The following is a 27499-nucleotide window of genomic DNA, read 5'->3' as shown; positions in this document are numbered from 1 at the left end:
TAATGCAGTTTAAGTAATTTTTAAAAATGTATACATTCTGGGTAAGTTTCGATGAAAGGAGGCAAGTATCAGAGAAAAAATTACAAATAAATAAAATCAAATATTTCCCCATCTTACATTGTAAGCACACTGTACTTTTCAGGGCTTGGGATGTGTTCTAGTGCCTTAACCTTGTCTAATTCCCAGGTAGCTTGCAGGAGCACAAACACTCTTTTTTTGAACACTGATTGTGAAAGAAAAAATAATTATGTTAGACTTGGCTCCATCATTATAAAGTCACATAAGCCTGTAAATCATTTTAATGACAGGAGATTTAGTTATTAAGTTAATATAATTTTAGGCATTTAACATTTAAATAATGGTCATGTGACATGAGTCTGATTTACAAGAAAATGACTGAAAGAGGAAGAGTTTACGGTATGAGTAAATACTGCAAATATTGCTGCTTTACGTCAGCTCTCCTTCTGATGTGAACAGAGACGTAAAATCGACCCACTCTCTGCTCTGTTACGGTGTCCTTCCTGTTAGCAGCACAGCCACACCTGGATGTAAAGGACTGTGGTCGACCTGGTATTTGCGGGGTTTAAAGATTTAAAATCCAGCGCAGGGTCAGTCACCATCAGCTCCAGACTGCGTCTCCTGTCTTCCATTTCATGTTGTTTTATAATCTCCGTCTCTGGACGTCTGTTCCTTTTTTGTCTCTTCCCTCGCATGTCCTCCGATAGGACCAACATCTAGTCATCGATCCCCTCTCCCCCCGAGACCTCGCCCCTGAGTCCCCTGTCCGAACCCATTCAGTTAGCAGGTACACGCACGCACACTCACCGAAACACTTTTACTTCTTTGTTTTCTAAAATGGATTTGTTTGGATTTTAATGATAAATGATGATATATAATAATGAGGATGAAGTTTATCAGACAAAAAAACATTTTGAAATGTGGCAGTAGGAAAAGCACAGGTGGAAATAAAACCAGCCATCATCTGTTTTATGCCGTTTATCTGGGGCTCGGTTGTGAGGGCAGAGAAGCCCAGACCTCTCTCCCCCCAGCCTCCCAGGCCAGCCAAGAGACAATCTCTCCAGCGTATCCTGCGTTTATCACAGGGCCTCCTCCGGTTAGGAAACGTACAGAGGTCGTTTGAGCTGTTTTGGTCTTTCAGTGGATTTGAATTCTTATTACTTTGTCTAAAACACCCAACCAACGACACCTAAATTTTCTAACTGACTTTCTACATCACAATTACTTGTGAATTGTGAAAGATCACGAGCCGGATGAGCAGCTGATCTTTGACTTTCTGGTTAAATCTCACGTCCAAGCCAGAATGTTTCTGGACTTGAGCCTTTAGACCATACAGGCCTTTTTATGTACAGGTTAATTATGAATTGCTCAATATTTGAATGCAAGTGTGAATGAATGACCCTGACTCTTACCTACCATCTGCTGGTGTTCGCCTCAGCCTCCCTACAACCCTCCAAGCATAAAGGCCTGAAGCTTATGGATGGAGGAAACCCACTACATGTGTTCTGTTTTTTTCCCTGATGTCCTCAAAGCGACATCAGCATGGCGACAGGCTGAGCATTTTTTCTGTGCTCATCGCTACACATCTATCTTTTTTCTGGTTTTAAGAGAGTTACAAATGTAACCAGCTGCATGCACCACTGTCACTTTTTACCCAGCTGTCTAAGCACAGTGGAAGTGGGAGAAACGCTACAGCAAACCTCTGTCACAAGTTTTAAGTGCTGCTGTCCAAGTGTGCACACGTGCAAGTGTGCGTATTAACATTAAAATAATACTATGAGGAATATTTGGTTTCCTGTGCGTGTGTGAGTAAAAGCAGCAGTCAGACAGAGAGTCAGGTACCTGCAGCAGATTACGTCTGTGTACTTTCTGTATCATAGCAACCAAACACTCACCTGGAGGCACAGCGTGCCTCCAAAGCCTTTCAAGCGCTCTCAAGCGCTCCCAGCTGGGCGTTTTCAGGAGAGCAGCTGCTGCGTTATTAGCTGTCAAAAATCTTCAGACACCCGAATAAAACAGAATCATTGATGTTTTTGATAAATCCTCTGCTTTTCCTCCTGTTGCAGCTTAAAATGTCTGCTCCCCATTATTACATGTATGTATTAATGTATTATTCAGCTTGTATTATCCACACGTACACAGTCCTTATATGTGTGTCATGTAATATCAGCAGTTGTTACTTTTTGGTGTCTAGTTTAAATGTTCTTCCTCACCGTGCCTGTTGGTTTCTCCAGCAAGCAGAAGAAAGGTCCGCTGTCCCTCCAGGACTTCAGGCTCATTGCTGTTTTGGGTCGTGGACACTTTGGGAAGGTATGATTTCTTTCTAATCCAGAAAAAAAAAAAAACTGGAACAACCGAACCAATTAATAACAACACAAAGAACAAGAGTCTTTTTCTTATTATTCCCTCAAATATACTGAAGGTCACAACAGCAAAAAAGTCCCAGATTAACAGCTTCTCTGTTTGTGGATTCTCACAATGTGACTGTCACAACTACAATCAGGCAAACAAAAATAAAAGACAGTTTGTAAAAAAGAAAGCTTGTTTTCCTTATGCTGTTAGGTGCACATGAAGGCCACATTTTAAGTATTGGTGACTGCAGGGGGAAAGAGAAACCATATCACACGTGGATCCACTGAGAAGTTTTAAAAGCTCTAATAAAAGAAGATTTTTTAAAAAAAAAAACAATGCTTTATATGTGTTAGAGTTAATCAGAGTGTGTCTATGTGTCTACAGGTGTTATTGTCTGAGTACAAGAAGACCGGCACAATGTATGCCATCAAAGCCCTGAAAAAAGGAGATATCGTTGCTCGGGATGAGGTGGATAGGTGTGTGCTGATGTTTATTCCTCAGCCCTGTGCTTGTGTGATGTGTGGTTGTTGTTTTTAGCCCAGAGATTAAGCGCTCCAGTAGTAGATTTACTCACAGGATTTAATTTGTGTCTTGAATCACTGTGATTACAGTTCATCTGTGGGCTGAGTGTGGGTTTTCTCATAGGCTAAAATAAACACTATCTAATTATGTTTAAATGGCCCTCTAATCTTTTTTTTTTTCTCTCCTCCTCTTGCCTCTTCTTCCACTCTTTCCTTCTCTCCTTCCTCCCCTAGTCTGATGTGCGAGAAGCGCATCTTTGAGATCGTCAACATGTCGCACCATCCCTTCCTTATCAACCTGTTTGCGTGCTTCCAGACACCAGAGCACGTGTGTTTTGTTATGGAGTACACAGCAGGAGGCGACCTGATGATGCACATCCACACAGACGTCTTCACAGAGCCACGGGCCGTGTACGTAATAAATGGATTATCCTTGAAGTATTTCCATGCAAATTTTAGGCTTTCCCAGAGATTAGTCCTGATGAATTTAGTCAACCTCAGGGATCAGTTATAAACACTCATTTTATGTAGTAATCGCCCATATGTACATTAAAACACAGAGATTGTAAACAGATCCCTTCTTAAAACATCAGTTACATTAACGAGAATCCGTCAAGCACGATATCTCGACCTTCACCTCAGAGTGGGAGTCAATACTGTTAAATACACCAGTGTTTTTTCCCACTTTTTCCCACAGGGCAAACAAATCAGGGCGCTGTTCATCTGTAGTGAGTGTAGGCTGTCAGTCCACTGTTTACCTCAGCTTTCAATATGTGTGGACTTATATTTACTCTGGAGGAGGCTGTAAAATTTTGTGGAAAGAGTCCGATCGATACGTTGATGAGACGGTGAAGCGATACTGAACTGAGTTGTTGAGGATATCCTGAACTTTTTTGACATTAACAGCTGCTTTTGCCACTGTTAGCCAGTATTAGTGACATTTTCTTTGAAGTGGATCTAACTTTGTCCAACTCTGATACAATATGAGAATTTAGTCGAACTGTTTATCAAAGAGAAAGCGTGATTTTTTTTTTTTTTTTTTTTTAGACATTTGAGCCTAACATTAGCCGGAATAACGTTAGCTTATGCCAACTGTTGTTGTTGTTTAGCCAGAGATAGAAGGGTCACATATATGTAATCTGTTGACAATAACTAACTGTGACAAAGTTGAGAGCAAAAAGCATCTTTGTGCACGTCTTCATGTGTTAGAGCCCTGATTTAAGCTCAGGACATGAGACTTCAGGTGAGGAGGAAGTAAGGGCGGAGAGAGGGCAGTTGTAATGAAAAGAAATTATGAAAAGGAGAAAAAAATGAAAGAGAGGTGAAAAACATATACATGTACAAATATTAAAGGGTCATATTTAGTGTGAAATAGCCGTCTGCGATCTTTAAATTCAAAGTAACTTATGTACCGTGTATGTGGCACGTCTCTTGGCACATAAGCCATACTTACACAAGACATACTAACATGATTTACAGGTACAATACACAATCTGTACCTTTTCTAAATATTCTTAATTACTTAAACATCTTCCAGTACCCTGCTCTGTTTGCACACTACAGCCTGGGTTTGCCATTTTTATCTGTACTTTACTCTTAATAACTGTACAGTACTCTGTTTTTGTAACTTTTGTCCATAATGTAAATATGTTTGTGTGCGTTTCTGTTCTGTGTCCTGTTCTGTTTGTATGTGTGCGTTGTTTTTGCTGCTGTTACAACCAATTTTCCCTTGTGGGACAATTAAAGGATTATTCTATTCTATTTTATGATTTGTACATGTGCGCTGCTGAGCATTAGGACAGATGTGAAAACCTTTTAGAGATGCGCTGTATTAGACTGAATGTTTTAAAGGCCTTCCATCCTCCAGAAATCTGTTGAAGTTATGTTTGTTTATTTGTTAGATTTCTGCACAAGTTGAATTTATCCTGGGATTATCATGAGGTCACCAAACTCTCATCAGTGAAGAGAAATGAGGGAGACGCCACAGCATAAGCATACCCACACAGTCTAAAAAGATCCGCTGAAATAAGTGAAGCCATCTGTATGAGGTTTACAGTGGGTGTGCAGGGTCTTTTAAGGACATAATGCCAGAAAACCCTCAGCACTATTACTGCTGTCCCCATACCGAGGAGTTCAACAGCTGGGGAGCAGCTGTTTGTCAGGCCTCAGACAGCAGATTTGGTTACAGTGGCTAGTGGTCTGAAAGCAGTATGTCTGTTATTAATATGAAGTTCCCATTTTATCGCGTCTAACTGGAGGTTGATTTTCTCTGCTTTTGGCTTCAGGTTTTACGCAGCTTGTGTGGTTCTCGGACTTCAGTTCCTCCACGACCATAAGATTGTGTACAGGTGAGTCGAGCCCACACAAACCTCTTAACTGATGTAAAACTGAGCTTTCTTTCACCTCAGGAAGCATCAGACTAATAGAAACGTCAAAGATCGATGTTAAATCGAGCTCTTAATTTCTAAACATTTCTGCCAGCATAGGTTGAAATGTCAGTCTAAGTTTTGCAGTTCAGTTAGAGGACCCAGATACAGCAAATAGGAGCTTCAACAGTGGGAGGTTTATTTTATGAAACTTTACACACTTTGCCTCATTATGGGGCAGGAAAATCCCAAAAGTTAAATAATCCAAAAGAAACCAGAGCAAGGTAAACAGACAGTCTGACAAAGGAAAGAGTGTTTATACACTTGGTGTGACTGACAATCAGCAGGAAACCAAAAACCCCAGAGACACACAAAGGCTGAAACACTTTCAAAATAAAGGCGCAAACAAGGAATAACACAAAACCCGAAGCTGAAAAAATATCAGGTACCACATGCTGGATCATTCAGGGCATCCAGAAGCTGTAGGATTCATCCCCGGGGTACTGAGTGTCGCACCATCAGGCTGACGTTTGCTGTGAGCATTATTGTACAGGCTCAGTTTAGTACAGTCTGCTGGGATTACAGTCAGTTCACAGAGAGAGTTTGTATCTAAATGCTGTACGAAGATACTGATTCTCACCTGCATGTTTTCTCCCTTTCAGAGATCTCAAGCTCGACAACCTGCTGCTAGACACAGATGGTTATGTGAAGATCGCTGACTTTGGACTCTGCAAAGAAGGTGGATCTGTGTATTACTGACAGACGGTCTTTTATTTGTTTTTGTCTTTGCTTCGGGATACAAATTTACTTACAACCGGAAAACAGTGTGATGTTTTTAGTCTGTCAGGGAGCCTGAAAAGCAGGTCAACCGAACCCTGCCTTGAGCTCAGAAACACCATAGGTGACCTATTAGCTTCTCCATATTATCCAACATCTGTTTGTATGGTTACAATGAAGGGTGCCCATATTAAACATGGCCTCAATATCAAATAATAAGGTCAGCATATGAAAAAGCTGCTGTTGCCCAAGCCTTTGTTACAAGGGGTCACCACAGCAGGTATCTCCACATCCCCAATCACGAGAAAGTTGAGGCTGAGGCAGAGGATAGGCTGATGGGCTGCAAAAAAAGCCTCTGTGTAAGATAAATAACCCTCATTTTGAACTGTGAATCATGGAAAATGTCTCCAGTAAAGCAGTTGGAAATTGGCGTAATACCTCCACTCGATTCTGAAATTTAAACAGATGTCGGAATATGAGTGATTAAACAGTACAGAGCGGCAGGTTTTCATCATCTGAAGTTCAGGTAAATTAAGAAGTGATTTTGTTTCTCTTTTAGCTTTCAGAGATCATTTTTTTCGTTTTTTTTCTGCAGGAATGGGTTTTGGTGACCGGACCAGCACCTTCTGTGGGACTCCGGAGTTTTTAGCCCCCGAGGTCCTGACAGACACGTCTTACACCAGAGCCGTAGACTGGTGGGGCCTGGGGGTCCTCATCTATGAAATGCTGGTGGGAGAGGTAAGAGCTAGCCCTCTGTCACTGGTCATGGAGTTATTATAGCCACGTGTTAGTTTGATCTGGTGCCGATTAATTACTCGTGTTCGCTGTAGTTAAATGCTGATTTTGTTTTAAATGACAGAATATCAAAAGTGGATTCAGTGAACTGTGCTTTTGTGTGACCGGTGTATTTTTTTGTAGTCTCCTTTCCCAGGGGATGATGAAGAGGAGGTGTTTGACAGCATTGTGAATGATGAAGTCCGCTACCCACGCTTCCTCTCCACTGAGGCTATTGGCATCATGAGGAGGGTAAAGCAAAAACACACACACACACACATTCGCTCGCTCATGCACACAAACTGTATGTGACAAATGCTGCACTTACACGTGAAACACTGAATCAGTCCGACATCCTCACTTACTCACAGTCAGACAGTTGATGCTTCACTGTTATAGCCACTCGTCATTTCCTATTCTCGTGTGTCTGTGTGCAGCTGTTAAGGAGGAACCCAGAGAGAAGGTTGGGATCTGGTGAGAAGGATGCAGAGGAGGTGAAGAAGCAACCATTTTTCAGAGTAAGTAGACTTAAAGGTACCTAGGCAACTTGTTGGGGGTGAGAACGCAAGATGGAGATTCGTTAGCAAACACTGAGAGGTGGAAGAGGTTTTTCTCGTGTGTTTACAGCCAGACTGTTATGGTGGTTGTTTCGAAGCCCTTTGAATTGCAGCTTTAATTGCTCTTCTTGCTCTTATTCTTGTCCGTCTCTCCCTCCAGAGCATGGACTGGGAGGCGCTGCTGCAGAAGAAGTTGCCCCCTCCCTTCGTCCCGTCCATCGGCGGCAAAGAAGACGTCAGTAACTTTGACGAGGAGTTCACCACGGAACCTCCGACGCTCACGCCTCCACGTGAGCCCCGTGCGCTCTCCCGCAAAGACCAGGACAGTTTCCGGGACTTTGACTACGTCTCTGACCTCTGCTAGTGGACCCGAAGCCAACAGATCTCGAGGAACGTTGGATTTCGACGACTTCGCGACAGTTTCAGCCGGAGCACAGAGATATGTCTCAAGCTGACTGTCCGTGCTCGTCTGTCGCTTCTTGTTACACTGTGAATGAATGAAACTGAAGACGAAGAGACTGTGTTTTGTGTGTCTGCAGAGTTTTAAAGATCATGGACTGAGCAAATGAAAGCCTGGACAGAAATTAGTTGGGGTTATAATGTTTTATCACAAACAAAGGCCCCCCTTTCCAGTCATTGTACGAAACTGCAGTGGGTTTTGTATCTTGCAGACTTTTAAAAGTCTCTTCCCGTCGTCTTAGACGTCTCGGCAGTCGCCAGTGCAGCTGTGAGAGGAGGAGCTTGCTGTATTTTTGTACTTTTGACTGTTTAGGGGTTGCTCAGTGGCCTCTCATACCAATGCCTTACATTTATACTTGTATTTGTTCCACAGAAAAAAAGCATTTTGTTTTACTTTGTGGCCCTTTGTGTACAGCAGCGGGGTGAGGAGGGATACAGTGTGCTGCAGAAACTCCTCTATGTTTTTGGAAGAGAAAAAAAAGACACTCAGAGCTGATACCCATCAGTCTTTTGACTGCTTTTAGGTGTATTATTAGTTAACTAATGGGTAAAGAACCACTGTCCTGCTTCGCTGCAGTGGACCTTCCTTTGGATGTCCACCAACTACTTTTTAAACTTGGGTTGCTCGGATTTTACAAGAGCAGTTGACTCGTCCTTTTTAGTTGAATGTTTGGGTTTTAGGAAGAATTTGATATAAATGTGTAGCACACACACACACACACACACACACACACACACACACACACACACACACACACACACACACACACACACACACATAACCGTCAGCATAAAAGCTTTGAGGAAAACATTTATTATTCCAAAAGCAAAAATCTGAACACTAAACTGTGATGTACAAGTAATAAACTGCTCTTTATGGGTTTGGAGACACGTTCATCCAGTCACCTGAGTGCTACCAGAGTTTTGTGAACATGAAGTAAGTGATTTCCCTCCGAGGCGATTAAATCTTTAACCTCACTGGCTGTAAAAGTTGTTTTAGTGTCTGTTTTCGGCGCTTAAGCCCTGACAGGTTACGCTCTGGCTGCTGCGGTCGCTGTGGCGGTTTCCGAAACTTGTTGATGTCTAAGTACTTGTGGAAACTCTGCGGGGCGCCATAAGCAAAACAAACATGAGCTGCTTTTCCACAGTAGAGCCAATTAGAGAGGCGAGAGCTGGCGTAGACCTCTGGTAATACCTTTGATGATATCTGTAGGAAAACCATGAGCCAACAGTGAAAACCTGTGTAACACACAAGAGCAGTGGTTTGTTGTTAAGATGTATGTGCGGTGGTGTGGATTTTACCTGTCTTGTGTACAACAGTACAGAACCATGTGAGTATGAGATGACATATTTTATAAAGAAAACCGTGAGTGAATGTGTGTTAATTGTCATCATGGGACGGGGGAAAGGGGCATCTCAAATTCATTTAAATAAAAATAACACAGTAATGTATAGATGGATGCACGTTTAATTTAGTATTTGTGAATGAATGGAGCAGGATGCAGATGGCTACTCACCTGCTGCAGTGATTGAATAAATACTCACCGGCCACTTTATTAGATACGCCTGTTTTACTGCTCATTAACTAAACATCTAATCAGCCAATCACATGGCAGCAACTACGTGCACTTATGCACCTCTAGACCTCTAGAAGCAGAACGTGCACATCTGTCACTGCAATTTAGAGAATAGTCCAAAAAAGAGGAAATATACAGTGATTTGGCGGTTTTCTGAGTGAAAATGTCTTATTGATGTAAGAGGAGTGAGGTCAGGAAAAAAAGAACCACTTGCTAAATACAAAGTATGTAGAAGAGCATGTCTAAACGTGCAACGTGTTGAACATTAAAGCAGATGGGCTACAGCAGCAGAAGACCACTATGGCTATACGAGCTGAAGTCAGCATGAAAGCATGGGTCCATCCTGACTGTTATCAGTGGTTCAGGCTACTGCTGTGTAATGCTGTGGATTACATTTTAAGACAGTTCTCAAATGGTATTAGCAAGGTGTACCCAATAAAATGGCTGGTGAGCGTATACAGCCCATTATCACAGATTCTGTATCAACATTTTTCAGTACATTCATTCAAACCTGCCAGAGCAGGACTAAAATGAAATTAGAGGATAAATAGTTTATTCTCCTGATGGACAAAGTCAAATTATGTCATTTCTTCTTCTCGTGATATTACATCAGAGAAAAATGCATCAAAAATGTGACTGTAGTGAGCATCTGTTTTAATATGTGAGTCAGAATTTTAGAAGAAAAAAGACTCCTCGTGGCAGTTTTAACCATATCACAGGACTTCAAACAAGACTAGTGAGCAAATCACTTTAACTGGATTCACTGTATTTGCACCAACTCCTGGAGTCTCCCTGACTTTTGACCGGCTGCTAAAGAAGAAAGCATCACCAATGGAAAAACATCAGAACTGGTCCTTAATGGTCGACCTTTCGTGGAAACACGAGTGCCTGGATCCGCAATGATAAGTGCTGATCTGCATCTTATCCTCATGTACTCTCAGCACCATGTAAACAGTAAATTCCAGTAATAATAAATAAATCATTTCACTTCAAATTATCTCAGTAAATGTCCACTACCTGCAGGGAAATTTACCAGATAGAGTTATTTTAACATGTGTGCAACCTTATTGTGTTGCCTTTCCTGGACTGCGCCATGCACATTGAACAGAACGGCAAACTCAACATCGAAGTTTACCGGAAGCCCGCACACACGGACCAGTACCTCCTCTTTGACTCCCATCACCCTCTGGAACACAAACTTGGAGTAATTAGGACCCTACACCACCGGGCAGAACATGTTCCCTCTAAGCCTGAAGGGAAAAAGAAGGAACACACACATGTAAAGGAAGCACTCAAAACCTGCGGCTATCCTAAATGGGCGTTCTTAAAGTCAGCAAAGAGGCACAGAAAAGAAGACCAGACACCAGCGAGGGAGGATAAGAAGGACAGACGCAACAACACTGTCATCCCCTATGTAGCCGGTGTATCAGAGAAGCTCAGGAGAGTTTTCTCCAAGCATGACATCCCAGTGTATTTCAGACCCAGCAACACGCTCAGACAGAAACTGGTTCACCCGAAAGACAAAACGCCAAAACACAAACTTAACAATGTGGTGTATGCTGTACAGTGCAGCGAGGAATGCCCAGACCTCTACATCGGAGAGACCAAACAGCCACTTCACAAGTGCATGGCACAACACAGAAGAGCCACCTCCACAGGACAAGACTCAGCAGTCCATCTGCATCTTAAGGATAAAGGACGCTCTTTCGAGGATGCCAATGTTCACATTTTGGACAGAGAGGACAGATGGTTTGAAAGAGGAGTTAAAGAAGCCATCTATGTCCACTGTGAGCGACCATCTTTGAACAGAGGCGGGGGTTTACGACACCAACTCTCTGCCATCTATAATCCAGTTTTGAGTTCCCTTCCCAGACGCCTTAACGCCCACTCACATCCTGGGCCATCTGACCTCAGGAATTCGCATGATAAGGTGGGGCCAGGTTTCACAATGAACACACCCGAAACTCTGGCTGATTGGGACCCACACCCAGTTTCGCACCTTGGCTCAGGGGATTAGAGGATCATCAGGTGGTCCTTTTGTCCCTCTGTGGGGGGATACTCCCACTAGGTTTATATCTGGGACTCTCCACCATTTGACCTTAGAACAGAAGAAGCTTCTCGGATGAGAGGTGAAACGTCTTCAAGTAACTTAAAGAAGTCCAGACGCTTTTCTTCGCAAGCTCCTTTGACTACGATGACCTGGATGACTGAGAACCTTCACAGACAACCTTATTGTGTGATTTTTATATCTAAGATACTCTGAACACTTTATATTAGATTGGATTGATGTTCATTTCATGCATAGAGGGGTGGAAGTACTGAAAACAACTGCTGTAACAATGAGGATGTTGTACATACTATAAACTCCTAGTGTAATCTACCTGTTCAGCAGCATTCGACTCGAACCCGGTCTAGTCTCACTACCAGTTTTAAACCTCCCCTCTCAGTCTTGCTGCTACAAATTATACTGAAATTAACACCTAAACGTGCATTTTGTGCACGTCCTAAAATGCAAACAAACTCTGATTTCTGCTTGCTGCCCAGTAACTGTTTTTTTTCCAATCCTGAAAATGGGTAATTAATTGGTAATTGCTACCAAGAATATTTGTTTTTAGCAGTATTAGGGTATAAATTATGATTTTCTTTAGGTGGGCACCAAAAATCTATGGGGGAAAAAGAATGAGTGTGGCAGTGGGTCTTTAGGACACACGTGTTACTGCAGCGTGTGTGTGCGCGCGCGTGTGTTGTGTGTATATGTGTGTGTCAGTCAGTCAGTCAGTCAGTGTGCTGCTGGCCTGCCTGCCAGAGAGGGGAGTCGAGAGCTCTGCTGGGAACTACATGGTGCTCAATTTTTCAAGATGTCGTCGCTGGAACAGAGGCTGTCGCGAATCGAAGAGAAACTAAAGCAGGAGAATGAAGAAGCTCGCCGGAGAATCGACCTCAACATCGACATGAGTCCACAGCGGTCACGACCGAGGCCGAGTGAGTGTCCACTGGGGAGGACCGGGGTGTCGGTAACGGCCAGAATAGCAGGGGGAAAGATCGGAGCTGCGGGGCCGGAGAGCGGGGGGAGAGGAGAGGAGAGGAGCGGAGTGAAGGAGTCGGGGCTGTTATGCTGCTGCTACCTTCATGCTAACAGGCTAGCTACATAAACAAACACAGACTCAGGCTGGCCCGCTTATTTTATTGCCAAATTAATAATTAAATAAGTGGGACATTTTCTGTAGTGAGTAACGTAAAGGAAAAGTATACAAACCGAAGCGATGTTACGAAACATCTTGCCGGTAGACGTGTCCCTGAATCTGTTTTGATTGTCCTGTCAAACATGCTAAGCTAGCAGACGCTCTGATAGTCTGTGGCGGGGCCCAGCGTCAGAAAATGTAATGCAGTTTCAGTTTGCGCATGAAAAGCTGTGGTCCTGCCAGTCAGCCGCAGAGCATCTATACACTCTGAAAACCTGCAAGCGGTACATTTGATCGTGATTTTTGCCATAGACTTTGTTTTAGTTGCCATTTTGATCTTGACGAAACATGCTAATTTGAGCAGGCTAAATAACGCTAGCTCTGGATGCGTTAACTTAACGTAGGTTACGGCTTGGCTGTTGTGGCAAACACTGGTGCGACGTAACAAATCTTGTGAAAATTGAGATTTGTCGCACATATATTGAATGAAGCGTTCCACGGGTGTTAGTGGACAAACACTCTGTGTCACAGGAGCTGGTGTTAGCAGTGATGTTGGGGCCCTTTCGGGCGAAAAGTCAAGCAGCAGGGAGGTCTGCAGCCTGCCTCTGCTGTGGTTTACACACCAAAGCTCTTCATTATCTTTACATTCTTACCAGCAGACTTTCAAAGTGTTAGCAATCTGAACCCCATTTTTTTCCTGCAGATCTTGTTGTCCGTTCATTAGGTTCGAGACCACAAACCTTTTTCCTCCTGTTATTTGAATTGTTTGTTATGAAGCTGATTATGTTGTCACAAAGAGAGTGAATGGGTTAAATCCGAAGTTTTTTCTTATTGTTGAAATCTCATTTGAAGTCTACAACCTCCTAAAAATCTGCTCCCTTGGATTCAAATCCTGGTGATAAAGGTCATTTCTGCGAGATTAGAGCTTGATTTATTGCCAACAAAGGTGCAAAATTGGCTTTTTTTCCACCTTGTGTTATTACATGAAAAGTCTGATTGACTCCATTAGAATCACTTGTTTTTAACTTTGGCGTCATTAATGTCTAATGAAGCCATGCAAAACCCATCATGACACTTTTCCAACACGACAGGCCCTCTGTGCTTTTTGATCCACCTTATTTTCTTGATAGCGTCACAAATGCAGGCAATGGTCACATAAAAATTGACTGAATAACAACAATAACTGTTTAAAAACTACAACAAGATAAGTGTTATCCCCACTCTGTACTGACTGGAGATAAAATGTTCTTTTCTACAGAATTAGGATGCACCAGTCTAATATCTGGACAAAATATCGAAATATGATTCCTCCAGTGTTTAAATACTGCAGTTTCCCGGTTTAGGCGAAAATTGTGAAATCACCCACCAATGTGTACTTAAGGGCCCGTACCTCAGAGTATTTACTGAATGACGGTCAAATTTTGCATGGTTTCAGTAAATACACTAAAGTTACTGTATAAGGACAAAAAACAGCTGATTGATGGAGCTTTTTTCAGATTTGACTGGTTTCATATGAAGTGACACAGTAAGCTACTGACCCACTTTTTCTTGAACCTTCAATACGTGGCCTTATTTTAAATCCTGGGAAAAGAGTGCCAAAGAAAATATAAGAAACACTATGATTCATTAATGTGCAATGTAATTGATTTTAGTCTTCATGAGATTAATAGACAATAAGAAAAAGTTCAATTTAAGTTTAAACCACTCAAGTTATGTTGTGAAGAAATGAGCGAGTGATGTGTGTGTGTGTGGTGAGGTTTTTTTGTTTGTTTTTGAGGGATTTTTATGATTTGTGTGTGTGCAAAAGATGTGCGATTGTCTCCGTAGAACACTGCACTAATGTGCGTGTGTGTGTATTTTCTTTCCTCCGTCTAGTCATCGTGATCCAGCTCAGTCCTGCTCCAGCCCCTTCCCAGCGTGCAGGTATCATTCAGTCCATCGCTCTCTCTGCCACTGCACCCCCCCACCTTACCAACACCTTTGTCCTCCATTGCATCATCCACTCCCTCTTCCTTCATCTTCTCTCTTTCTTGTTTTTTGTTTTTAGTATAAATGCACACTTCTTTAGACCTATAAGACAAGAATAACTTTGGCTGCTTCTCACATTCTCAATAGTTTTCTTCGTTCTGGCCCTGCAAGTAAAGCTTAAAAAACACCTCGATACCACGACGTTCTCCACGTTTCTCTTAACATCCAGTTTAATTTAGAGGTTGAATGGATAGGGCTATGGTGAGAAATATGATACTGTGTTTACAAATGGCTAGTGTTAAATCTGACCACCACCTAATATGGGGTTATATCGTCTAGGCAGACTAGAATAGACTTTGAATAACTCATAAAAGTAACTTATGTGAAAGATATGGATTACCATCAGCAGGCCAGCATATAAGCATCCAGTTTTATTTCCTACTCAATAAGGATGCGCCGATCATACAATCTAAATATTGGATAATGGTGATAATACTGTGATCCAACAAGACAATGCTTTTTTTTTTCTCTCTAACCATTGTTAACATTGTTTAGTCTCACACTTGTGTGGAAGCTTTTCCTGGACTTCATACAAAGAAACGTGTTTTCTGTCGTCTCTGTTGAAGCAACTTTCAGCAGCTCTCTTATTCACACGGGATGGTGGGTAGCTCCACATATTTGATTGGGTTGACTTTTACTCTGGATTACTCTTCCTGACGTGAGTTCAAAGCAGGGATCGACTCCATACTGTCATTTCACTTCACTTGTATCCTGACAGCTCCGCATCCAACACGGGTTTGTGAGGAGCGGTGAAAGGAGGTGCGTTTGGACTGAGAGAAGGAAAGGACAACTGTAAATGAGAGCTATGCACAGTAGCCTGTGATTCTTACAGTGAGCTAGCGCAGATAAATTGGAAAAGCTGGATCGGTGCGTCCCTGCTTCGTGTGGTCATCCTACAGCTGAATCAGTTTAATCCCTGTTTATGAATCCAGCGCTGTTATTTTATCCCAGCAGTCATTTACACCTCCTCTACACTCACATCATCCCTCCATCTTTCCATCTCTGCTCCTCCCTCTGTGTGAATGCGTGTCAGTGGCAGGGAAGTGTTGGTATTTGTTAATGTTCACTGTGTGTGTGTGTGGACATGTGTCGGATGATTAACCTGTGTTTCGCTGGAGGCAGAGAATCACGGTGCATGTGGCTTTTTTGCACGGCACGATGGGTTTTTTTTGTTTTGTTTTTTGGGGGTTGTGTTTTGTTTGACACAGTCTCTAATCCAGCATCCCCACTGGTCGGCCTGCAGGAGTGCTGCGAGCACTCCGGCCTCCCTCTCCCTCTTCGCTGTTTTCTTTGTGTGTCGACTGAAGACTTGCCTTCCTGTCCAAGAGTGACTGTCTGTCTGACTTCCAGCCTCAGTCTGTGCTATGCAGTTTTGGCCGAATCTCTTCTGTCTCTCTCACATCGGATCGTTTGATGTTGTGTGTTTTCTCATCTTCTGGCACCCTCCCCTTCCTTTTGCAGCGGCACTGTGTGAGCAGGAGGCGGTGCAGCAGTGCCTGCGAGTATCTGTGTTTGTGCGTCTCTCCCTTCCCTCGCTCTGTCTGCTCATCAATCCTCCCATCCGTCCATCTGGAGCCAGTCGAACTGTGGAGATGCAATTTGTGCCAAAGACCGCCTGAATCCTCCTTTCTTGTTACACTAACCCCCTCCTCTCCTTCACTAACTGGTTCTCCCCTTACAGGCTTCATTCATACAGGTGACTCACGGATCCAAACGCCCGCTGGCTCTCTACAAAAAAGCTCCAAATCGTATTAACAACAACACTGCATGGTCCTTGAGATACGTTGCATACTGGTTGCAAACCTTTAAGACGATGATGGGAGATTGCTGTTAACCTGTCTGTAATAATATTTACGTTCAGGGTGGTCACTGCAGCTGCTGACTTTCTGTCTGAGAATTTGGTGCATGACCGGTACTAATACTACTGCAGATCGTTTCTTCCTGAAATTCTTTAATACGTCTATTATTGAGGATGAGTTTGTGCTTGTTTTGCATATGAACCTGATATTACACGGCTGGTGGCGTTTTAACATGTCTTCGAATGCATGATTTGGACTTATCTTTATAAAGGGCTAGAAGCATCTGGTATTCACCGTCTTGATTTCCTTTGCAGCCAAACCACACCTACAGCGCTTTAACAGTTTAACCAAAATATTGTAAAATCGTCTGCAGTTTTTTAAATTTATCAAAAGAAAAATAAGATGAAATGTGACTTCTCACTTGTATTTGCTCTCACTAATCATTCATGTGTTTAGTCCCCCTTTCAAGCCAGGAAAAGCTAAATAATGCTGCCTGACTTTATTTAAATAATAATTCTTTTATTTGATACTACAGTCTGTCGCCTTATTTTTTTATTTTTTTTTTTTGGTCATGTTTTAGGTTTTCTTTCCTGCAGTTGGTTTTATGGTTAAGATTAGTGGTGCAACGGATCAAAAATCTCACTGTTCGGATCAGATCACAGTTTTAAGTCACGGATCGGATCAATTTTCGGATCAGTGAAAAAAGACAAAAATTGAACATTTAATTATTTACTTATTGAAGTATTTTTTTTTTCCTGTTTAAAAACATTCAACTCTAGTCTCATTCCACACAATTATTTAAAAAAAATTATGGTGCAGTACAGGGCAGTACAGGGCTTTGTATCTACCACTCAATTCAATTTTATTTTATTTATAAAGCGCCAAATCACAACAACAGTTACCTCAAGGCGCTTTATATTGTAAGGTAGACCCTAGAATAATACACACCGCTCATTATATCGCACTTCGCTGTGATATAATGAGCTGTCACGGTCACGTAGCTTACGTTGCCCTGGAGGTCCACCCAGTTGTAGTAGTTAGGGCAACAGAAGATGCCTGGGACAGTTCAGCCATAACTTTAAACTTTTCCTGCTCATACATGCTTGGAACAGGACATCATAGTGTGGCTCAAGCACGTTCATCATAGTTTAAACCCCTTGTTTTGCACAACGGAATACGGCCTCCCGTCTGCAGCTAAACACCCCAGTAGCTTTTGTAATAGCTTTAGCCCGGTCGGATTGGGCAGCAAAGGGCTACTTAAATACCGAAAACTTCTCTGCTCCTCCACTTGGACCGCTAGCACTGGCCATAACTATTGCTTGACAGACCCACCACGCACACCATACACATACTTTTTTTTTTTTTTCTCCTTCTTTTTCGAATCTTCGGATCACGTGCGTGCCGAACCGTGGAGTGGGATCGGTTTGGATTATGGATCAACCGTGAGCCGTTGCACCACTAATTAAGATAAATCAGTACTTGATAAAATCTGAAATTGCTGGCAATCTAAGGACACATTAAATATGTGCTTCCTCATTACAGGGTTAACCCCTGGTTCAGGTTTTCCTTTGCAGCGCAGGCTAATTAACAGCCTCTTTTGGTGCAGGGGTTTGTGCTTGTACTGTTTCCCGCTAGATCGCTTCGTTCTAAGATCTGTAATGAGTAAAATACTTTCATATTCAAAATCGCGGCCTGAAGCAGTAAAAATGAAACCCGTGTTGTAATGAACTTGTAGTTTTCCTCTTAAAAACAAACTGTGACTCCCAAACTGTGCATTAAATCTGTGCAGTTTCTCTCTGTCTGAGAATAGTGCTCTGAGATAACCGTCCTGTTTGTTTTAACGTTTGGTCAGGACATCAGCGGAACCAAAACAAAGCTGTAACGCTCAAAGAAGAGGGGAAAGAAAAAAAACAAGTTCCAGTAATGGCTAAATAATGTGCAGGATCTAGGTCATAGCGATGTAATGAGCAAACTCTTTGACCTCAGCAAGCATCATATCTTTCTTTTATTGTGCAGAGAACAGTCAGAATACCATTAAAAACGCCACATTATGGCCTTCTTTACTGGTGGTCAGCAGCTTTAAGTAGCTACCATCCCTTTAAGCAACAGTACCATCATCATCCATCTTCTCCTTTCAGGGTCTAATTTTTCATATCCCCTCTCCCCCAGCGCTCCAGCTGCCCCTGGCTAACGATGGAGGCAGCCGTTCGTCATCTTCAGAGAGCTCGCCCCAGCACCACCCGTACCCCAGCCGCCCACGACACATGCTAACCCTGCCCACGCCTCCGTATGGCCTACAGAAGAGCCTAGAGAAGTGCGTTCACATTTTAAGCATGTTCTGTTCTGATTACAAGGAAAAAAAGCATTTACAGGTTTTACTGTGTCCTCGTGGTCCTATAATAAATGGTAATGGTTTTGATTAAAAAATCAGTAACCTTTCTGGGAGTATCCCAGTACTCCCATTAATTTGTAAGACAAAGAAGGAACACAGAGAGTAGATGCACACTCTGTGTTGTGTGTTATGGATCTACATGCAGAGTGTGGGTGAAAGAGACGCTCAGTAATCCACTCCATTTATGAGTCAGGTCTCTCATCTGGCAGCGTAGGTTGTACGCACTTCCTGTTGCATTTCCTGACACTGATTTCTTTTCCTTTTTGTCCTCCGCCTCCCCTGCAGTGCAGAGATTGACCAGAAATTGCAGGAGATCATGAAACAGACGGGTTATTTGAAGATCGACGGGCAGGTGAGAGACGTTGTAGTTACAGAAGTGAAACTAAGAATGAGGACGCAGACGTGATGTGGCTTTTGCTTTGTGTCTCTGTGAGCTGACGCTTTTTAGCAAACGCTGTCTGTGCAACCAAACCTCAACGCTCAATCTTCTTCCAAAACAATAAAAAAAAATATGTTTTTAAAAATAGCGTCTGGCACTCAGGCGTGAATCAAGCTATAATTGTGACCTCTTTTCCCCCCAAAGATTTATATCCTGTTAACGGGCCTGGTTAGTTGTACTACAAAGAAAGTAGGAAAATAATAAATAGTAAATGGACTGGTTTTTATATAGCACTCAAGTACTCTACTTGAGTGCTCATAGCACTTTAATCGGTGTGTCTCATTCACGTAAGCACATTTTTCTACATCTGAGTCTACACACACTTACTCCCAACGTGTTTACCAAAGATGCTTTGTCATGCAGACTGGAATAGGCAGGGATCAAACTGCAAACCTTCCAAGTAGTAGATAATTTGCTCTACGACAGCTTCCAGCACCTGGTATTCCCACTTCCAATAGGAACCAAGCCCAAACCCGTTTAGCCTCTGAGATCAGGTGAGGTCAGGGTGGTATAGCTGGCTAACTGGCTAATAATATACAGAAATTAAGCCAGACGTATTTGTTAGTTGCGGTGCGGTATACTTACAGGTTACATGGTGTGTGTTTGTACGCACGCTCTCTCCGGGTTCTCCGGCTTCCTCCCACAGTCCAAAGACGTGCTCTTAGTCAACAAGGTGCTGGAAACCTTCAAGATTTTGGTCCATGTTGACGTGACAGCGTCACACATTTGCTGCAGATTTGTCAGCTGCAGGTCTGTGATGTAAATCTCCACAATATCCCAGAGGTCCTCTATTGAGACCTTGTGACTCTGGAGGTCGTTTGAGTACACTGAAAGAAACCAATTTGAGATGATTTGATGTGGTCTGTACTGTCACAGGGCCTGTCTGGCATCCAAAACCATGCCATGTTCAAAATCCACCTAATTCTCCATTCTGATGCTCAGTTTGAACTTCGGCAGGTCGTCTTGAGCATGTTTACATTCCTAAGTGCTGCCATGTGATTGGCTGATTAGAAATGTCATGAAGGAGCAGTTGAAGAGGTCCACCTAATAAATAAATAAGCACAGAGAACAGTGTTAAATCGGGTCCACGTCCAGCATGTTCTTGGGCAGTGCACAGACAGCAAACAGAGCATCATGCACACCAGCAACAACCTTGGCATGTCTGCTGTTTGCTGAACAATGTCTGGCCTTGTTTAGTTTGTGTGTTTTTTCTCCCTCTTCCAGCCTTCAGGTCTAGTTTCATACCGAGTGCCAGTCGGAGTTTGAAGATGCTTGAGAAAATTATGTGACTCATTACTGCTCTCCAGATTGTTTGTTCTTCTTCTCATTAGCCCAAAGGCTCTGCTACATAATGCACTCAGTGAGCTGTCACTCACTGCAGCACAGTCAACAGTGACTTATTTTTAACAAAGCAAGGCAATTATGCATCTTCTCACTGTGTGCTGCTATTCTTTAGCCTTGGCTGATCCACAGATCCAAGCGTTTGTTCTTAAGTATCACAGAGCAGTTCACTGTTGCTGCATGATGCAGAAAGTCTTCAGGTTGTTAAAGAGTTTGTATTTGTATTGTTTTAACATTTGAATCACTAAAATACTTGAAACACAGAGTCTGAAATGTTGTTTCAGCGGTATCCAGCAGAGGTAACAGACCTGTTCAGCGAGGGGGAGATCGGCAGCGGGACTTGTGGACAAGTCTTCAAAGTGCGATTCAAGAAGACGGGCCATGTCATTGCGGTCAAAGTAAGATAGTTGTTTTGTTTGTTTGTTTTTTAAAATGGGCAAAAAAGAAAAAACAAGCCAAAAAAATTCAAAACTGATCAAAATTAAACACTATACACACAAATATTGCATTTGTCTTTGCAAGACTTGATAATAATGCAATAAATGGAGAACGAGGCGATGTAGGATTTTGAAATTCTTACCATTATGTATGTATGTATGTACGTACGTGTAAAATCTCAGACAAGTTTGAATCCTGGTGACTTTCACCTCAACGTCAAGGTTTTTACTCATAAAGGGGTTCGGGTGAAGAGTGAAGCTGGGACCCAGCCCCGGATCAGGATAGATGGATGGACACGCCTGGTTCATCACATCACTTCATAATGTAGTTGTACTCATTCGTTTTGTTCCCCATTGTCAGAAAGTTAGAGGCGCAGGAAATTACTGATACTGGCTCTCAAATATCAGCCGTCTTTAAAGTGTTTGCAGCTGCAGATAAAAATAGATTTTTCATGACATTATCAAACTGTGTGAAATTTATAATGGTGACATTTCTAAAATGTTAATGACAGAGGCAGGAAATGTAGTGATTCGTGAAAGATCCCTGCTTCGACCCCCAGGAGGAGACATCCGGCGTAAAAATCAGCCAAGTTAAATAACGTGGCGCTACCCGCTGTGGCGACTCCTCAGCTGCAGTCGTGTTTGTGCTTGTAAACCGTGGAAAATATCTGCACGCTAAACACAATCGTACATGGTTCTGCTGCAGCGCAGATACCCCTGCTTCTCAGAAGTTTTTGGACTAGATTGAAACCACAGCGTTATGGCGACTTAGCTTAGATGCTGTGAACACTCACATGGACACGTTTATTTGTATTTCCTTTTCTTGGATGGCTGGCCGGCTGAAATGTGGATCCCAGCTCAGTTACTTTGTCCTTTATTGTATGAACGCCTATATTTTATTAATCTTGGTTTTTGCAATTTGAATAAAACTGCGCTTCTTAATGTGAGTATTTTTTGGACTAACTGTAGTCCAGACGTGTTTGTCTGCTCATAGTAGATGATGGGAACACACATTCTCTAACTTCAGGTACCATAATCAAAATACTGGGACTAAATCCAAACAGAGAGCCAGAGATTGAAGGCACTCAAGGCTCTGCTCAGTGTAGTCTCACTGTTTTAATTTTCCTTTGTACTTTAATTGTGAATAGTTTACCAACAGAGGAGCAGTTACAGCCCCATATAACAAACCCGCTATTAATGAGATCATTTAATTGTAGCCCTTCTGGGATGTTTAATAATAAGGCAGTCAGTCAAAGCACCAGGGGAGCCTTTGTTTTATTAAAGCCTACACTCGGAGTAGTGCCTGTGTTCATTTACGTTGTCTGTGTGTCACCAGCAAATGCGTCGCACAGGAAACAAAGACGAGAACAAGCGGATCTTGATGGACCTGGACGTGGTGCTGAAGAGTCATGACTGCCCTTACATCATCCAGTGCTACGGCGCCATAGTGACCAACGTGGGTGTTCCCAAAATACTTAACTGTTTGTAATCACAGCAATAAAATTATAGTACTGTAACAGTGCAGCCCCAGGTTTATTTTATATATCTGCACCCAGGGTGTTTTTGACTCTTATTTTAGTGAACTCCCAAGCTCCCAGACCTTAGCTACTAACTGTGTGTTTGTGTGTATGTGTGCAGACGGATGTATTCATCGCCATGGAGCTGATGGGAACTTGTGCTGAGAAGCTAAAGAAGAGAATCCAGGGTCCCATCCCAGAGCGAATCCTCGGAAAGATGACGGTGGCAGTAAGTGGCAGGAACACACACAAACCACTCTGCTCCTATGTTCGTTTTTGTTCTTACAATCTGTGTGTGTGTGTGTGTGTGTGTCCTATGTAGATAGTGAAAGCGTTGCTGTACCTGAAAGAGAAACACGGCGTTATCCACCGGGACGTCAAACCCTCTAACATCCTGTTAGACGCTAAAGGTCAGATTAAACTGTGCGACTTCGGCATCAGCGGACGCCTCGTCGACTCCAAGGCCAAGACCCGCAGCGCCGGCTGTGCTGCCTACATGGCAGTAAGTGAAAACACACATACACACAGTCTAGCCGTTAAGGGGATGTGTGTACACTGCTTAAAAACTTGTAGACACACTTTAGCATCGAGTCGGTTAAGCTTCTGTGATATTGATCTGGTCAGTTAAGTAGCCGAGACGGTTGTTAATTAGTTTCAGTTAATTAGTTATGTTACATTTGAGTCTGATGCCACCAGGCTTCACCTCAGGCTGTCCTGGAGCTGAGTGATGCCCTGAACCAGATCTGGGAGGAGATCCCCAAACGAGGGTAGTCTCATTAGTTTACTTTAATTTTCGGGTGTCTTAGAATTCAACCCTGATAACCTGTTATTGCTGCTTTGTTGTGGACAGTGCTATGCAGGATAACTTGGTGAGAGTAGAAGATTTTAATAAATCAAGTATAAACGAACTGACTACAAACTAAGTGAGGGAACCACAGAGCAGGTTTAGTGGTGACTGTCACGATGGTGTAAGATAAAGCACAAGACTTGAACGTGTTCAAACTTTGAGTGTTTATGAGGCTGTGCTTGCAGAAATCCCACTCCACACAATGCACACTCTCGGGACAGCTAACCTTAGTGTTGCCTGTTCTTTTCTTTCTTTTTCTTTTTTTTTGTTGTTTTCTTTTTTTTTCTCGTTCTTGCAGCCTGAAAGAATAGACCCTCCAGATCCCACCAAACCTGACTATGACATCCGGGCAGACGTGTGGAGCCTCGGCATCTCTCTGGTAAGTCTGTCATTTCAGTCTGTGCCCTTGGTCGTAATATTTACATCGATGACACTGAAAGACAGTTGCAAAATAAGAACCGAACGGCAGATCCATTCACATTAAAACAGCTGTTTGAATGTGCAGCTGTGATGCATGAGGTGATGCAGCGATAAGATGTGGTAATAACGGCATGTCGCAAATCGACTAACATTTTTAACGAGTGTGGTCATAACTGCATCGGTTTCTAGTGGCTGCGAATACTGGGAGTTAAGTAGGTCAGATTACAAGTAGTGTAGACCAGCGTGTAGCATTTTGTGTGTGCGCGCAAACTAAAATTGTTCATGTCCAACCGTTTAGATTAGCAAATACGTTGCAACACAACACGAGTGCATAAATTTGACCTGTGATGTTTAAAATTTATAGATTCTCTGTCTTATTACTTATCATGTTTTTTTTTTTTAAATTGAGTATAGTTTGTTATAACCAGATAGGAACGGTTGGAGTTGCGTATTCGTTGACACAAACTGTAATCTAAAAGTTCACTCTTGGGCTCAAAAACCAAAGTACAAAGTGACAGAAATGTTTTTGTTTCTATTTGTAGATCACTTGAGGGCATTAACAGGTTGCTTGTGGTTCTTCCAGGTGGAGTTGGCTACAGGACAGTTTCCCTACAAGAACTGCAAGACAGACTTTGAGGTTCTGACCAAAGTGCTGCAGGAGGACCCTCCTCTTCTGCCTCTCGGCATGGGTTTCTCCCTCGACTTCCAGTCCTTTGTCAAAGACTGGTGAGTGAAAATTCCACTGTAAAGCTGGTGCTCACTGACAGCAGTCCACTCTAGAGCCATCATGTGATCAGGGTGATGACTGGACAGCTGTGTCCACATTAAAAGTAAATGTTTCTGTTCTCTCAGGCTTATAATTCATCTGTGTGCACGAATGTGTGTGCAGTTTGTGTATATTTAAATGGGTGTTTTGTTGTTATTTGTCTTGTATTTCAGTCTTTCTGATCTCTTGTGTACTTCTGTAAAACACATGCCTAATTTTCCTGTAACAAAATGTGCAATAGAAATAACATTGATGCTAAGTTCATTAAAAATTTGCGTAAAATGCATTTATCTCTCTATAGCCTCACAAAGGATCACAGAAAAAGGCCAAAATACCATCAGCTGCTGGTGAGTCGCCTTTTTTTCTAATGGTCGACCCAGATCTTTTAAATTACTCACAGCACAACTGTAGGTAAATGCAATATTTATCTTTTCTCCTCCATTTTAGGAGCATAGTTTCATTCGGCGTTACGAGGTGCTCGACGTAGACGTGGCTGGTTGGTTTCAGGTGGTGATGGATCGCACCGAGTCGCCTCGCAGCAGCCAGTGTTACAGCCATCAGCATCAACTCCACTCGCTCTTTAGTAGGTAGCCTAGCCTCGACCAGCCTGGCGTCAGCTTAGCCGTACGCTAGACTAGCCTAGCTTTAGCTTTGCCAAGCCCAGACTCAGTCTATTCTAGTCTAGCCGTCCGCAGCTACGCCAAGCGCTACACCCATCCCGTCTGTCCATCTGTCCCCTGGGGAAGAAGAGACCTGAAGATCCCACAGAGGAGGGAGGCACGAAGACTCAGTGGAGGACTCTGGATGGACAGATTAAGCAATGGAGCGACAGAGGGATGGATGGCTGACGCAGGTGGTTCTGGTTATTAGGGTGCTGAATCTGGACAGACAGACACGGGGTTGGGGGGGGGGATGCACGCTGTAGTGAGCTTCATTTGGTTTAGACACTGTTAGCGCTCACCACGCTATCATCACATCACAGTGTGTGTTGCAGCCAGACACTCACATACAAACTGTGTGTGTAGCTTGTATATGCTTTTACATTTTCTCCTCTTTTCAGTAGTTTTACACACACGTCTGTCTGTCGCCGACATTGATCCAAGCAATTGGATTCGTAAACAGAGTAGTCACTACACACTGGAACAAAGCATCTGCTACTTCAGCAAAAACAAGCCGCTCTTGTACATAAACGATTTAGAGGACAGAACAAAGTCTGGTGCAATTATGATTCTTCAGGTGTTTCTACCATCACACATTCTCAGGCTGTATCTATATGTAGTGTGTCTGTGTGCGTGTGTATATGTCAGTGTGAGCATTTCTATGTATGGATAACTATAACGACTCACTCACCGGCTTTTAATAGTGAGGTTGTATTTCCTCGTTAATTCACCTTCACACTACAGCTCTAACACACAAACGAGAACAGATTAATCTGTTGGCTGTGCTTTTAATTTGAAAGGCTTTTGGTTTTTTTTGTTTTGTTTGTTTGTTTGTTTTAAATAGCATAATTTTTTGTGTTTGGGAGAAACAATGAAAAACACTCACAAAAAAATTAGCGTTGCATTTTAGCTTTATAGAAAATAAGTCGTGTATTGTTTTGAAGACGGGTTTGGTTTTTTTGTTTGTTTTTTTTTGGTGATCGATGCGTGCCGCGAGTACATCCACACTGACGTTTTTGTTTTAAAAAGTGTAGTTTTTACTACATGTGCGATGAACATCCACACAGCAAGGCTGTAGTGGGTCATGCTCCGTCATTCAACGACCTCCAGTCTATAGCCCAGGTTCACACACACATTTGGCTGTTAACGGGTCTGTAAATTAGGCAGCAGGGTATGATGAGGTACCTTCTGATTGGTCAGACATAAGCTGGAACTTGCAATACTAATCAGGAACTAATCAGAGTTCAGTTTATTTAGGCATTTAAAACACTACAAAAAGCAGCCACGTGTCATTCTGTTATTTGTACTTTCAACAAAAGCAGTAATGTAACTTAATTATGAGCCAATTTTAAAAATCCAAACATGCACAAAGTTTGGAAAGACACAAAGAGTGTGGTTTGTAATGGAGAGCCCACTTCCAATCAAGCTAGGTTGTAGTAGACCCTGTGCATGAATGTGAACAGTACAGGGAGAAGCTTGGAAACTGCGACAGTCTCTTGTGTTACGTTCAGAAGCCGTCTCGCCTCATTTGTCCAAGCAGAAAAGCTTCTTGCAGTTGGCTTTGTTGCTCTGGAGTATTTTCCTGAAGCTACCGGCCCTCTGCTTCCTGTTTACACTGGCACACTTGTTCACGTTGTATGCGATATATCAGCGTGATATAGTGTTACAGGCGTGTTTAGTGTAGACGGAGATTTTTAATGAAAAACGCCGTTTTAAAATGAAACGTATTAGTGTGGATGTAGCTTGAACTTCTTCTGGAAGATTGAAAGTTGAAAGATTTAACAAATGTTACAAGAGCGAGAGCAGCTGGGTGATTTTAAAAAATGGGAGCGTTTTTGGGGGGTTTGTACAGAGAATTTAAAAGGTGTAGATCTTATGACCTGTGGAGCATTTCTTTACTTCACTCTCTGTTCATCTACCTCTTCCTTTTTGTCCACCTCTCTGCCTCCGTAGTGCTCCACAGTGTTCTTAGACCAAAGGCTGCACGTGGGTTGTTGGCGGAGGCCGAGAGACTTAGATTTGCTCCTGCAAACCTTCAGATATTAAGAATCCACGGAGGAGAGTCTGAGCAGTGCTGGTGTGTTTTTTAGGAGGCTAAAACTGTCAGGCTGGGGCCTGTAATTCCATTTTGCTTGTATTGGATCATTATCCTGTTTTTACCGAGCTTTTGGATGAATATCAATGATATGCCATTAATTTCTGCTGATTTATCGGAGTCATTTCTTTTCCCCCAATTCTCCTTTTATTCTTCAGCTGCACAGTGGATTACTG

The 27499-nt window shown here is 42.6% G+C and overlaps 2 protein-coding genes across 6 annotated transcripts in view; both read left to right on the top strand.

The window, feature by feature from the left end:
* The window catches only part of pkn1a (protein kinase N1a), a 60817-nt gene extending 51618 nt beyond the window's left edge, over window positions 1–9199 (top strand). For all 3 annotated transcript variants that reach the window (XM_026170505.2, XM_080302430.1, XM_026170503.2), the window contains exons 14-23: window positions 726–805; window positions 2253–2328; window positions 2755–2846; window positions 3126–3302; window positions 5177–5239; window positions 5920–5996; window positions 6630–6772; window positions 6953–7060; window positions 7246–7326; window positions 7526–9199. In XM_026170505.2, the coding sequence (XP_026026290.2) occupies window positions 726–805; window positions 2253–2328; window positions 2755–2846; window positions 3126–3302; window positions 5177–5239; window positions 5920–5996; window positions 6630–6772; window positions 6953–7060; window positions 7246–7326; window positions 7526–7729 (1101 nt within the window). In that variant the 3' untranslated portion in view covers window positions 7730–9199. The remainder of the gene's footprint in view (window positions 1–725; window positions 806–2252; window positions 2329–2754; window positions 2847–3125; window positions 3303–5176; window positions 5240–5919; window positions 5997–6629; window positions 6773–6952; window positions 7061–7245; window positions 7327–7525) is intronic.
* A 2973-nt stretch (window positions 9200–12172) lies between these two features.
* Window positions 12173–26580, top strand: map2k7 (mitogen-activated protein kinase kinase 7). Of its 3 annotated transcripts, XM_026170500.2 has the most exons (12): window positions 12173–12383; window positions 14459–14506; window positions 18580–18724; window positions 19088–19154; window positions 20867–20980; window positions 22356–22475; window positions 22658–22765; window positions 22859–23038; window positions 23682–23762; window positions 24387–24529; window positions 24871–24916; window positions 25017–26580. In XM_026170500.2, the coding sequence occupies exons 1-12, from the start codon at window positions 12260–12262 to the stop codon at window positions 25158–25160; spliced, it is 1320 nt and encodes a 439-aa protein (XP_026026285.1). In that variant the 5' UTR covers window positions 12173–12259; the 3' UTR covers window positions 25161–26580. The 3 variants fall into 3 exon arrangements, with proteins under 3 accessions (XP_026026285.1, XP_026026286.1, XP_080158924.1); XM_026170501.2 differs by lacking the exon at window positions 14459–14506; XM_080302798.1 differs by lacking the exon at window positions 12173–12383 and having other exon boundaries at window positions 14215–14506.
* Window positions 26581–27499: the final 919 nt, after the last annotated feature.

The sequence above is a fragment of the Astatotilapia calliptera genome, chromosome 6 (genome assembly GCF_964374335.1).
Source record: "Astatotilapia calliptera chromosome 6, fAstCal68.1, whole genome shotgun sequence".
In the NCBI taxonomy this organism is placed as follows: domain Eukaryota; kingdom Metazoa; phylum Chordata; class Actinopteri; order Cichliformes; family Cichlidae; genus Astatotilapia; species Astatotilapia calliptera.
Note: the sequence above shows the minus strand (reverse complement) of the source record. Positions and strands in the feature narration are given on the sequence as shown.

What these genes read in the sequence shown, in the direction of transcription:
- map2k7 (XM_080302798.1), top strand. Translation starts at nt 14,320, where the DNA reads ATGTGTGTGTGTGTGGTGAGGTTTTTTTGTTTGTTTTTGAGGGATTTT. An exon ending in GCTGTGCTGCCTACATGGCA is followed by an intron (nt 23,039 to 23,681) that starts GTAAGTGAAAAC and finishes TCGTTCTTGCAG; the next exon opens with CCTGAAAGAATAGACCCTCC. An exon ending in CAGTCCTTTGTCAAAGACTG is followed by an intron (nt 24,530 to 24,870) that starts GTGAGTGAAAAT and finishes ATCTCTCTATAG; the next exon opens with CCTCACAAAGGATCACAGAA.